General features: G+C 43.4%; 2 protein-coding genes across 6 annotated transcripts in view; one reads left to right on the top strand and one right to left on the bottom strand.

Moving 5' to 3' along the window:
• The window catches only part of ADAM17 (ADAM metallopeptidase domain 17), a 290,647-nt gene that overhangs the window by 73,041 nt on the left and 204,609 nt on the right, over positions 1 to 12,997 (top strand). The window lies entirely within an intron of this gene.
• ASAP2 (ArfGAP with SH3 domain, ankyrin repeat and PH domain 2) overlaps positions 1 to 12,997 on the bottom strand; it is a 100,017-nt gene that overhangs the window by 8,512 nt on the left and 78,508 nt on the right. For 3 of the 5 annotated variants that reach the window (XM_081189026.1, XM_081189027.1, XM_081189028.1), the window contains 7 exons: positions 12,305 to 12,494; positions 10,337 to 10,422; positions 10,035 to 10,150; positions 8,587 to 8,654; positions 8,110 to 8,223; positions 4,786 to 5,038; positions 892 to 1,053 (listed from right to left, as the gene is read on the bottom strand). In XM_081189026.1, coding sequence (XP_081045152.1) covers positions 892 to 1,053; positions 4,786 to 5,038; positions 8,110 to 8,223; positions 8,587 to 8,654; positions 10,035 to 10,150; positions 10,337 to 10,422; positions 12,305 to 12,494 — 989 coding nt within the window. The remainder of the gene's footprint in view (positions 1 to 891; positions 1,054 to 4,785; positions 5,039 to 8,109; positions 8,224 to 8,586; positions 8,655 to 10,034; positions 10,151 to 10,336; positions 10,423 to 12,304; positions 12,495 to 12,997) is intronic. The other 2 variants (XM_081189029.1, XM_081189030.1) reach the window with 1 other exon arrangement.

Raw genomic sequence — 12,997 nt, 5'->3', positions numbered from 1 at the left:
CCTAACTTTGTAATTTCTAAAATGTAAGCCAGTCCTTCAAAAACTAAGGCTCAAGACACAAGGAAGCTGCAATCCTATACACGTTTCTGGGAGTAAGCCCCACACTGAACTGAACAGGACTTATTTCTGCCTGGACACATGCTATATTGCATTGTGAGAGGCTGGACAAACTGGGTTAGTTTTAACTATGGTTTAATTAAATGAGCAAACTTATGAAGTTGGTTTGATTCATTAAACCACAGTTAAGACCTAACCACAGTTTGTCTGGGCTCAGACTGTCAAACTGTGGTTAGTCAAAAACAGAAGCAAAAGCTTCTACTTTTCTTCTCCGACAAGATGGGAGAGTGCAGAAGTTTGAGGCTCACTGGCTTAATGATAAACCAGAGTTTATAATTATGTCTGAACATAAACAATGCAGTGGGAGGCTCTGGCTAACTCATAGATTAAAACTGGAGCCAACAGTAGCCTACCTGCTATGTGGTACTTGTACTGGCAGTGAGGCTAATCTTCATGAGAGGTGGTTTAACATGAGTAGGTAATTTTAAGTCACACTTTTAGTTGTGCATCTGTAATATGCCTTCAGAAGTAACCATTAATAGAGGAACAAGGAACATTAAAACCACAATCTTTTCATCTTTTTAAAGAAACTTCCTAAAAGTTCAGGGAACAACCTGAATTCCTTGCAAAACTAATCTGAAATATCCATTCCTCAACAGTGTGTCACAGGAAGTCTTAACAAACAGCATGTTGAAGAAGCCAGATGGAAAAGCAGCAGGCTCAAAACTACATCCACCAGTGAGGAAGAAACATGAGTTGTGGAATGGGAAGTTGAGGCCAACCGTGATTAGATGCAGCAAAAACAAAGGAAGCAGTGGAAAAGGGCAAACATACTTGTAGATGTTACACGCAATGGCGGAACAGGGGGATGGACAGTTGGTGGATCGGATGAAGACCTTTGCCTGCTTATGCTTTCCATTCCTAAAGAATTTGTCTTCCACAGTGTGTTCGATGAAGGAGTTGTCTGAACAGCACTGCCAAGAAATGAAGACTGAACTAAAAAGAAAGGAAAACACTGTGTCATTATCATAATCACTGCTGGCTGAGAAGCGATGAGAAAACAGCACCTTTTTCTTAAGTGGACTGACTGGCTGTGAGCCAGAGGCACACGTACGTCTGCACAAGGACTGGGTCATTTCTAAGGACTTGTTCCCACCTGAGTGTTTCATCACTTGGTGACTAGGCTATCACAGGATAAGCACGAGTGAATGAGCTGAAATGGACCAATCATCAGACAGAAGGCTTTTGCATCATCTCAGAACAATACTTTTCAATAGGGCGCACATCAATTGATGCATAAAGCGCCCTCCCCCCCCTTTGCAGCTGCTTGGCTCCTGCCATACAAGGCTAAGCCTATTAAGATTTTACTTTAAAAAATAGTACAATTGGGAAGGAGAAACTAATTAGGTGTGGATGTTGTTGTGGACATCACTTTGCACAAAATAGGAGATGTGGTGCTCCCAAAATTCAGCAGCGGGAGTTGGTAAAATAGGCTGGTGGCAAGAAACAGGCTTGTCTCCTCTTATCCCAGACAATGGGCTACTAATCTCCTGATGCAGTGGGCCAAGATAAGGCTGTGGTGGCTATTCTACCTGTTAGCTCCCACTTCCTGTCACCTGCCCTTCTCTTTTGCCTGCGGTAGCAAGTGGCTTTCCAGGTATGCCACGCAGCAGTTGAGGCAAGGGGTATGTTGGCAGGGGAAGCAAAATGGGCAGAGACGGTCACTGCTATTTTTGTCCAGGAGGTCTTTATCCACATAAGGTTTAACAACGGTGTGTGTGTGTGTGTGTGTGTGTGTGTGTGTGTGTGTGGAGTCCTAATAAAGAATATGGCAATACTGTACATAAATCTCTTTGAACAGTAGTAATCGTAGTTTGCTGATGTACAGTGGCAGATTTTTATTTTTTTTAGCAATTGTAATAGGAAAGAAGATTGCAAAGTTTTTGTTAGTTAATGAAGAAGCAAGGCCTGCAGCCACATTTGCTGAAAGGAAGCGCATTATTTATGAAAGCCACCAGGGCCTTATTTGGGTACAACCGACCACACCACTGTTAGCTGTGTGAAGGGAGACAGTGGGGTCACCTCACCCCCTCCTGGCTGCTTCATCCCACAACAGAGCCCCCCAAGCTGCCCACAAATTGGGGGCATGTCTACAGTGGAGCTGCCTGACAAACATGTGCAGGCCGCCACCCTGAAAATTCAGGGCCCATTCAGCTCTGCCTACTCACATTCAGCTGCCCCATGGCATACATGCTATGCATGTGGACAGCTTTAGGGGCAGGGGATGGGGGGATGGGATGCACACATGGCAAATGTGCCTGGCTCCACTCTCGCAACTCAGTCAGTCATATAATCCTGAATGCTTCAATAGGGCTTCAGGAGAATAAAAACAATAATCTGTTTGCGACACGTGCTGTGTGACTTCATCTTTTTAAGCCATTCATCCTGAACAAAGGAATATTTAATACATATTTTTGTCTCCAATAACTATATGACCATGAACGGTAAGTGCCCTCTCTTGCAGGACCTATGATGCCAAGACCAATAGAGGAAGGAGTGGGGGGGGGGAATTTACTGACGTGTATACTAATCATGGATTTAAAGTGTGTCTACACACCTGTGTGTTTTTAGACGCCAATTTCAATCACAGCTGTCATCTGTGAAAGGAAATTCAGCTCTGGTGGTGTTTCTTATAGGACTCCTATCTTCATTTCTAGATAGGCACAGCAATCCTATACTGACAATGGGACAGGAACGGAGATATGCCACCGCCATTACACTGACAGAATGGCTGTCCTATGCAATGCATGTTCTCGCTGGATTTGGAATGATTGCTCTCATTCATGAGACTATGCCGCTGCTGACACCCACACAAAGAGAGCCAAGGAACATATGATGATCAGGACATGCCCCTGTGCCCCAAATTGCACAAAACACGCAAGGCCATAAATTCCAGAGGCACAGCTAGCAATGCTTTAGCTAGTCCCCAAGCAACCCTTAAGACAGAGGGCTGTATCCAACACTACAGCTCCACTGGTGCAATCAACTTTCATGAGCACAAGAAGAGTTACTGCTTTCTCTCCTGTCCCCTCCACCCTCACAATCATCACAGGAGGGTTGGGGGAACCTGGACCTGATCTGGGATGGGGTGGTGTGGGGGACATGGAGGTCCCATTGCACTGACAACGCACATCCACACATGGCACAGCACTGGATGAATCCCCTTAAGCACGATTTTGGAGAAAAGTGCACAAAGAGGGAAGCAGACAGCTGGGAGTCCATGGAGCATATACATTCCTCTTGGGACAAGGGTTCAAGACCCACCCAGGGAAAATCTCCCCAGCCAAGCGGGGAACCAGGGCATGCCACTAGGGCAGCCGCAGAGACACACCGGCAGCGGAAGTCACCAGGACTAGTTGGGAAGCAGGAAACCCACCCTGCAACCACCACACAGCAGTTCCCTGACTACTTAGCTGCTGCAGGAAACGGGAAACAGACACATCATGGGGCAATCACCAGGAACAAGCCCTAGTTGGGTGCAACAGCTCAGGTTTGACATGCTGGTTTCAATCCAGGGTATAACTCCACACTAAGAAATGATAAATGGTTCCATCCTCAGCACACCATGAGCCAATCAGAGGAGCAACAAACGGGCCAAAAGAATTGTAGAACTGGGAGGGACATCCGAAAGTCATCTAGTCCAACCTCCTGCCTGAGCAAACTTGCCGTTCTGGTGTCTACCCACTCCTGTGGGGCAACCCACGTGACCTTCTCCCCAGCACCAATAGGACAGCTGTGCCAGGAGTTTCCCAGCAGGCTTGTGGGGTGCACTGCCTAGGTACCCCCTAACTGTTGGGAGTGGAGTTCAGTGCTGGGTGTTTGTGCCTGGAATGGGGGACTTGCAAAGGTTTTAGGTGGAGAAGTGTTAACAACGGGCTCAAATTCTCACGAGTGTCAAGAGGGCAGGCAGTCTTCTGCCGAGCGCTTGCTTTGCACACAAAGTGCCCTGGTGCTCTGCGTCTGCTCACCAGAGTTCTATAGGGGCCCAGTTCCACGTGACCCATCAGCTCCGTGATGGAAGTCCCGTTTATAAACTGGCAGCGGTGTGCTGTGACTGGACCATACCCTAGGGCAGAGAAACTATGCTCTGTCATAGCAGCATGAGTGAGCCAGTTGTCTGCAAAGGGGCAGCTATTTTTACCCCCACCTCCATTTTAATTTGAAGTCAAGAAGGGCAGTCAAGGCTGTGCTTTTGACAGGGGCATGGATCAAAGCAATCGAGGGCATCGTTGCAAATGTGCTGCCCACAACTTGGCCACATTCCAGTCATTCTGCCAGTATATCCGAGGTACTCCACCAGCATCGTTTATCGCAGTAGCAGCATATCTGGCATAGTGGGGTTTCTGCTAAAGCTGCTACTCAGCTGGTGTCACTTCAGCATAGGATTGCACCCTGAGACATTGTGTCCGCGAGAACCAGTCATTTGATTATGTGATTCTTTTCCTTTCTTTTTCCTCCCACCTCTGCACTGTGACTGTCCAAAATAGAAAGTGCAGATTCGTCCCAATTTGAAAGAAAAGGAGGAAGAGGAGGAGGAACCCTCCGACCTCCCATCGCACAGCAATTTATAGTTTCAATATACCTACCTGGAGAAAACAACCGTCAAGCTAAAATCTCCAAGAGAGAAAGAAAACTGTTGAACTCCACCTCCTGCAAAATGTTAGTTACCTTTCCCAATATTCCTGGGAGGCAAAGGAGGTGCACTTGTGACTGGTGCAGCAGGCTGCGAAGGAGGTGGGCTGCTACTGAGTATGGCTCCATAGGTCTCGTTCTGCAAGAGGCTCGGCATAAACCCTCTTTGCTTGTCCTTGGCTATATTGGCAGCATCTCTAGCCAAAGATGCCACGTTAGGCTGAAGCTGGCTCGATCCTAGCTGATAGAAACTCACAGGCCTGTCCTCTCTTCGGTTAGGGCTTGGTTGCTTAAAAAGGAAGGAAGAATACAAGAGAGAGTGATGTGGGCAAGTGTTTCAAGACCGGATATTAAAAAAATGCAACGCACACTAGGGAGCTAATATTCATTTTGCTTTAACTGAGGCTGAAATCCTAAGCACACTTACAGTTGCCCTGGGCTAGTTCAGGAGGAAGGGCAGGATATACAATAGGTAAAGGTAAAGGGACCCCTGACCATTAGGTCCAGTCGTGGCCGACTCTGGGGTTGCGGCGCTCATCTCGCTTTATTGGCCGAGGGAGCCGGCGTACAGCTTCTGGGTCATGTGGCCAGTATGACTAAGCCACTTCTGGCGAACCAGAGCAGCGCATGGAAACGCTGTTTACCTTCCCGCCGGAGCGGTACCTATTTATCTACTTGCACTCTGACGTGCTTTCGAACTGCTAGGTTGGCAGGAGCAGGGACCAAGCAACGGGAGCTCACCCCGTTGCGGGGATTCGAACCGCTGACCTTCTGATCGGCAAGTCCTAGGCTCTGTGGTTTAACCCACAGCGCCACCCACGTCCCAATAGGATATACAATAAAACAGAGTAAAAATAAGTAACAATCGGGCGCAGGTGGTTAGCTTGTGGCGTCTCCAGTTGTGGGATTCCAGTTCCCATCAGGCCCAGCAAGAACAGCCATTGGTCAAGGATGATGGGAGTTGTAGTCCAACAACTTCTGGAAGATCACAGGTGGCCCATTAAATCCAGTGTTACTGAGTAAACAGACACAGGTCCATACTGTTAAGGCCACGTGTACTCACTGTGCTTAAAATCAACAGCCATTTCTAACAACAAAATGACACTGTTCAAAATTTCCATTGGATATACATTTAAAACTAGAATCGAAGAAAACATTCATTTTAAAAAAAACAACAACCTCCCAATGATTAATAAAAGCAAAACCATCTCTCTCTCTCTCTCTCTCTCTGGAGGAAAGGGACATGTTTTAAATTAATCACTTGCCATTTTTGACCCTTAGCATGCTAACTTTGGTAAGAACTTTGCTAACTTTCTACCTGATTTTGTTGTTGAAGGTTTTGTTATTTCAGAGAGACATGTGTCCCTATTAACTTCTGACTGAATCAAGGCAAATGGCTGGTGACTTTCTAACATTTCCCAATAAAAAGATCAGAGGAGCTGACCTCCATTTTTCTTCCCTACGAAGACAATACTAGCCCAACTCAAAGGCAAATGAACACACATGCAGCGGACACATTCAGCCATGTCATCAAGCACAGAAAAGACATTAGTTGTGTCATTAATAGCCCTTAATCTTCTTTTCAAGAGTCCCTGGGGCCTGAAAGCCTATTAATAGTGAGTGAGCAGCAAAATGCTTCCTAATTCCCACCTTCACCACTGAGTTGGAGAGCAGCAGAGTTGAGGTTGAACAAAATGGCTGAGCGAAAACCTTGAAAGGCAGGTACAGGGTTTTGCAATACAAATACCACTTCCTACTTAAAAGGGGAACCTTCTGTTATGTTCTCAGGTACAAGTTGCAGCATGTACAGGTGGGAATGGGAACATCCCCTGCCTGACAACCTGGAGAGATGCAGCCAATCACTGTAGACCATACTGAACTAGATGGACCAATGGTCTGACCAGTTATGTTGGCTTCCCATGTCCCTAATTGTTCTATAATCTCTTCCTTCTAATAGTAGATAGGTAGCCGTGTTGGTCTGCCATAGTCAAAATAAAAAAATTCCTTCCAGTAGCACCTTAAAGACCAACTAAGTTAGTTCTTGGTATGAGCTTTCGTGTGCATGTACACTTCTTCAGATACACTGAAACAGAAGTTGCCAGATCCTTCTATATAGTGAGAAGGTGGGGAGGGGTGTTACTCAGAAGGGTGGTGGGAATGGGAGATAGGCAGATAGCTGAGAGAGCCTCTTGACGACTCTTAACGACTGTAATAGGTCTTACAGGAAAAGGCAAGGGGTGGGAAGGTGAGAAATGGTTTAGTCATGTATAGTGAGATAAGAATCCAATGTCTTTGTTCAGCCCAGGTCTTTTCATGGTTTTAAGTTTGGTAATGAGTTGTAATTCAGCAGCTTCTCTTTCCAGTCTATTTCTGAAATTCCTTTGTAGTAAAACAGCTACTTTGAGATCTTGTATAGAATGTCCTGGGAGATTGAAGTGTTCTCCTACTGGTTTCTCTGTTCTGTGATTCTTGATGTCCCGAGACTATTTAATTGCTCATCGTCTAACATTGTGTATGCCATCAAATGCCAACAGTGTCCTTCAGCTCTCTATATTGGACAAACAGGCCAAACCTTACGCCAAAGAATAAACGGACATAAATCTGACATCAAGAATCACAGAACAGAGAAACCAGTAGGAGAACACTTCAATCTCCCAGGACATTCTATACAAGATCTCAAAGTAGCTGTTTTACTACAAAGGAATTTCAGAAATAGACTGGAAAGAGAAGCTGCTGAATTACAACTCATTACCAAACTTAAAACCATGAAAAGACCTGGGCTGAACAAAGACATTGGATTCTTATCTCACTATACATGACTAAACCATTTCTCACCTTCCCACCCCTTGCCTTTTCCTGTAAGACCTATTACAGTCGTTAAGAGTCGTCAAGAGGCTCTCTCAGCTATCTGCCTATCTCCCATTCCCACCACCCTTCTGAGTAACACCCCTCCCCACCTTCTCACTATATAGAAGGATCTGGCAACTTCTGTTTCAGTGTATCTGAAGAAGTGTACATGCACACGAAAGCTCATACCAAGAACTAACTTAGTTGGTCTTTAAGGTGCTACTGGAAGGAATTTTTTTATTTTGACTCTTCCTTCTAAGCAACCCTTACATCCATCATTTAATTCTATCTTCATCAGGAACACAATGGTAAATGAGTTTCGTTTATATATTGCCTTAAATTAAGCTGACTTCAAGCCAGTGCAAGCGGAGTGCAGCACCATTAAAATTCTCAGTAATTTTTTTTTTTACAAAGAACACAGTGATGATAATATTACTCTTGTTCCAGGCAGGAACATTTCCATTTTTTAATATTTTTTTTAAACGTTGGGTTTCTGATCTTCTAAATGCATACCTGTAAATTTCCATCCACATCATCATCACTTTCGTCCAGGTCTTCATGAAGTAATCGCCACTCGTATTCTACATGAACATGAGAATTAAGTCTTCCAGCCAGAGCTTGGGCGAGCTAAGGTACCAAGAATGAGACACTATTCAGCACAGTCAGCTACTACAAACTGCCCTGTGCCCTTTGGATGAAGGGCAGAATATAAATTTAATTAACTAATGACGTAAATTCCCTTTCTTTCACATTATGTGAAATCTTAATTCATTTCTTTCTTTCTTTAGAAAAAGCAACAATTTAAGCACTCAATGGATGCAAGGCACATGTCTGTTGTTTTCAGGTATCTTAAGAGGTCAACTCAAACAAATATTTATTTACAATTTTTCCACCATTCTTGACTACCACAGAAACCTCATGGCAAGCTGCTAAATAATCCAGAAACAGTTCAGCTTCGGAGAACACACAGAAGAAACAAATAAATCTTACCAGCTCTTCACAGCGCGTGTGTTTTAAGCGTTTAGCTATATCGAGCGGCGTCTCTCCAGCTTCATTGGCTAAAAAGCAATGGGAAGAAAACGTCACATTCTTTCTTGTCTGCAATCTTATGTTGCTAAAAATGAATGTGACTTCTGAATCTGAAGGCAGAACTTGGGAGTTGGGGGGGCAGAGTGTGCATTTTTAGGAACCGCTCGTTCCAACAGGAGACAGAAAAATGCTTAACTCCCCAATAGTATAAAATGTGCTGTCTCAGCTTAGCGGAAACATTTTGCTCATAGTAAATATTCCATCATATTACCCAGTTGGATTCTGTGCCATTGGGTTAATACAGTATTTGTTATGGCAGGTTGAGAGGAGCTCCCTACCAGGACAGACTTTGCTTGTGTGCTCAAGACATGGATTCCATAAAACATATTTTGTTGCACTGTGCAAAATATGAGCAAGCCAAACTGATACTACCCTTGCTGGTACCTTTCCCGGGAAAATCAGAGGCTCACTATGTCAGGTTTCTATTGGGAGACCGGACAAATGCTAGAACATTAGCAGTGGCAAAGTTTTTATTGGTGGTTACAAGAACCAATGATCCCTATATTCTGAACAAAATGCTTGTTTAACCTGGAGGTAGGCTCTATGAATTGTGTATTGCTTTGTAACGATTTGCTGGGTCTCTGGACCATAATAAAGATTGTTGTTGTTGTTGTTGTTGTTGTTGTTGTTGTTGTTGTTGTTGTTGTTGTTGTTGTTATAAACATTTAGAAAACATTCTCCATAATAAAGATTGTTGTTGTTGTTGTTGTTGTTGTTGTTGTTGTTGTTGTTGTTGTTGTTGTTGTTATAAACATTTAGAAAACATTCCCATAAGCTGCTGCTAGCTTATGGAATAGAGTGGCACACGAATTAAATCAAGTATGTACATAAATAACAAAGAACGATGCCTTGCAGGCACTATGAAAACTCCATAAAAGCAGTGGTAACATAGTAAGCAAACATTTGAGTTAACATACAAATTTCCACACGGTCTCAGTAATCTTCATTTCAAGTACAGTGGTACCTTGGCTCTCGAACTTAAGCCGTTCCAGGAGTCCATTTGACTCCCGAAACCGTTTGAAAACAAAGGTGTGGCTTCTGATCGGCTGCACTCAGCTTCCTGCACTCAAGTGGAAGCCGCGTCGGATGTTCAGCTTCCGAAAAACGTTCGCAAACTGGAACTCTTACTTCCGTGTTCGCAGCGTTCGGGAGCTGATTTGTTCGACAACTAAGCCATTTGAGAACCAAGGTACCACCGTATTGCCTTCTAAAGAGCTCTACGTTAAACATGTAAAGAAACTGGCCAAAGTCACTGCAAGCGTCCATGTGCCCCTATCACCAATTGTCTGTGTGTGGCAGGGTTGCGGGATTGATTTAAAGAATAGAGGAGTCACTCTTTACCCTTTTACCTATTTCGATGGAGGCCTTCCCTCTCAGGAGCAGCTTGAGGCACTCAACATTATCTGTCAAGCAACAATAATGAAGAGCAGTGCTACCTTTGCCTGTCTGCTTGTCCAGGTTGCCACTATGCAGAAGCAAAAGGGTAAAAGTTTAGTTCATACGCACAGAGTAGTCTAACTCTCAAAAAACTTGCTTTCATGCTATCAACAAATATTACAGCAGGCTTGTTTTCGCTTTCAAACTAAAACCTTGCCTTTCTTAATTCAAATATGAAAATGAAAAGTGTTTAAATAACATTAGAATCGCTCACCTGTTTTGCACCAAGAAGTCAACTATGTGGAGTGAGGTCCGATCAACAGATCTCACAGCGAGATGAAGGGCAGTTTCGTCTTGTTCCTGAAATCATATGGTGTGTTTTGACCAATAGCAAGCAAGGAAGGGTTGTTGTTTTTTGGGGAGATACCTCCCTATTTTTTGTTACATTATGCTAAACAAAAATTTTAAAAAAACTTTACTATAACTGGCTTTGGTCATCACTATCAAAATATGGCTTTGATTTAAGACAATTCATCCCTAAGTGATGATAATGTTAATTGTTCCAGGTCATCTAAATGGGGAAATGGTAGAAATATTATAATGACCATAACAATAATATTTATACCCCTGCTCATCTGTCTGGGTTGCCCCAACCACTCTTGAAATAAACTCATCTCAAGAAACCAAAGGAACATATAGGAAAATGTACATGCATAGGACATTTAGAGAAGATAACATGTACAGCAAAGCTTCCCAAACTTTTCATGTTGGTGACACACTTTGTAGACATGCATCATATCGTGGCACAGTAATTCAGTCTTACTAGCAAACTGGAGGTTAAGCTAACCCCTTTCCAGCCCTGGGAGGAGCACGGGGTGTATGTGTTCGTGCAACACACCTACACACTGCAGCCGACACACTAATGCACTGCAACACACAGGTTGGAAAGCTCTGACGTACAATATAGGTATTTATAAACCAATGCTACAAGCCTCCAAACTCAGAGGGGACTGTTTGAGTGCTTTGTGCTAAACAAGAAGATGGACAGGGCAGACATGTCAAAGCACAGAGAACTGGTGGGATCTGGCTACCCCTTGATACAAATAACACAGAAAGCTCAAAGCTTAAGAGTTGGGATGGTGCTGTTCTTTACTGGCAAAGAAGGCATATAGGGTCCAGCAAGTAAGTTAATTAGAAAAACAGCGAGCTGAATTATTTTATGCTAATTTATCAGTCAACTCATTAGTTTTACAGAACTAATTGAACAGTATTAAAATGTATAGAAACAACTATCATAGTACTTCTAAGGATTAAACCACTCTGGGGATTTAGCACTTGGCTAATAATGGTTATTTAATTTTCGACTGGTACTAGGCTAGTAGGATGTTAAGCCATGCTTCATTAATAATGGCTAAACAGGATTTGTAATTGTACTATCAAGGATGGATCAATAGCACGTGGAAACTCAGCCACATAGCAGTAGCTGTGTGTGAATATTCTGTGTGCTCGCTTGCCAAAGAGAAGGAAGAAGAAAGAGGGTGGAGAGTGGAAGATAAAAGCAGGTTTAGCAGGAGGCCCAAGTTCAAAAAATTTGAGAAACAGAGATGCAGAAGTTACACTCAACTCATAAAACTGTATTTTCAAAACAAGAGACCTGAGATGGATCCAAACTTAGCCGTGTTTTGAACAGATCATGATTAATGCACAGCCCATTGATTTCAACAGGTCTACTTTAAGCATGGCCATCAGTGCTCCAATGCGGTCTGTGCACAAGCAGAACAGATTTCTCTTGCGCAATGGGATTTCACATTCTTCTCTTCCTCTCTACATGCCCTGAAAATCTGTTCTGGAGTATTGGGAAGCCCTCCAGATCAGTTGGGAGGGGGAGGGGTGCGCAGTGGGGAGGAGGCGAAGACCCCTTATGTAAACCGAAATCTGCTCATGGGATGTCGGATTTCACTCTATGTCTGGATCCATCCCCCTTTGTTTGGATTTTTGTATGCTCCCACCCATATCCAGTGGAAGGTACAAAATACTTTCACATTTATGTTTTACATTTTCTATGCTTAATAATGCAGTTTGATAACAGATGGATGAGCCATTTTGATAGATGCAGTTTTTCTGACTTCTTTTGCAAACAGTCATCCTTTTAACATTTCAAGTGAGCGACTGAGTTACGATCTCATTTCCACAAAAACAGCACATGTTAACATGCCGGGAACAGAAGAAATTCTACACTTACATGCCCATTTGCGAGTGGAATTTTCTCTGTGAGATCCACATTCTCAGCATACACTTGAACCAATCCAAAAATGTCTCTGGTTCTGACCGCTTCACAGAGGCTCTGCAGTTTAGCCACGTTGTCTGAGTGTTTCTTCCTTGCATATTTTCTTTCAATATATTTGGCATTAATATAATCTTTTCTTGCATTCCTGAAATGAGGTGTGATTTTATTTTATGCAAACTCGAAATGAGACTCGCTTCACAAACAATATTACACAGGCTGCAATTCTTCAAATTACAAAAAAAGTCTGATGGGAATGGTTTGGGTTTCTTGTTTGCATATCACATATTGCATGCCTTGTTTGCATATCACAGTAAAGGGTTTACTAAGAATGCACCAATCTCATCCACTTTGCTTCCCTTCCCTGGCCCATAGGAGAAACAAACTACAATCCCTGTCTTATCATAGCATCAGAACTACTGATCATGGTTTATTTTGTTCCAAACAAACCTTGAAGCCAAACCAACCAACCTTGGTTGAGGATCATGGTTTGCTTGGAGCAAATAAAATAATAGTCCCTGGGTTTGGACATAATGCAAGGCCAGGGATCATGATTTGGTTTTCCTGTGTGCTAGCAGGGAGGAAGAAAGCAGGCGAAATTGGTGTGTTCACAGTAAACAGCTAACTATGGCTAACCACAACATGCAAACA

This window comes from Podarcis bocagei, assembly GCF_964188305.1.
Source record: "Podarcis bocagei genome assembly, chromosome: 3".
Classification (NCBI taxonomy): Eukaryota; Metazoa; Chordata; class Lepidosauria; order Squamata; family Lacertidae; genus Podarcis; species Podarcis bocagei.
This window is presented reverse-complemented; position numbering and strand designations above follow the sequence as displayed.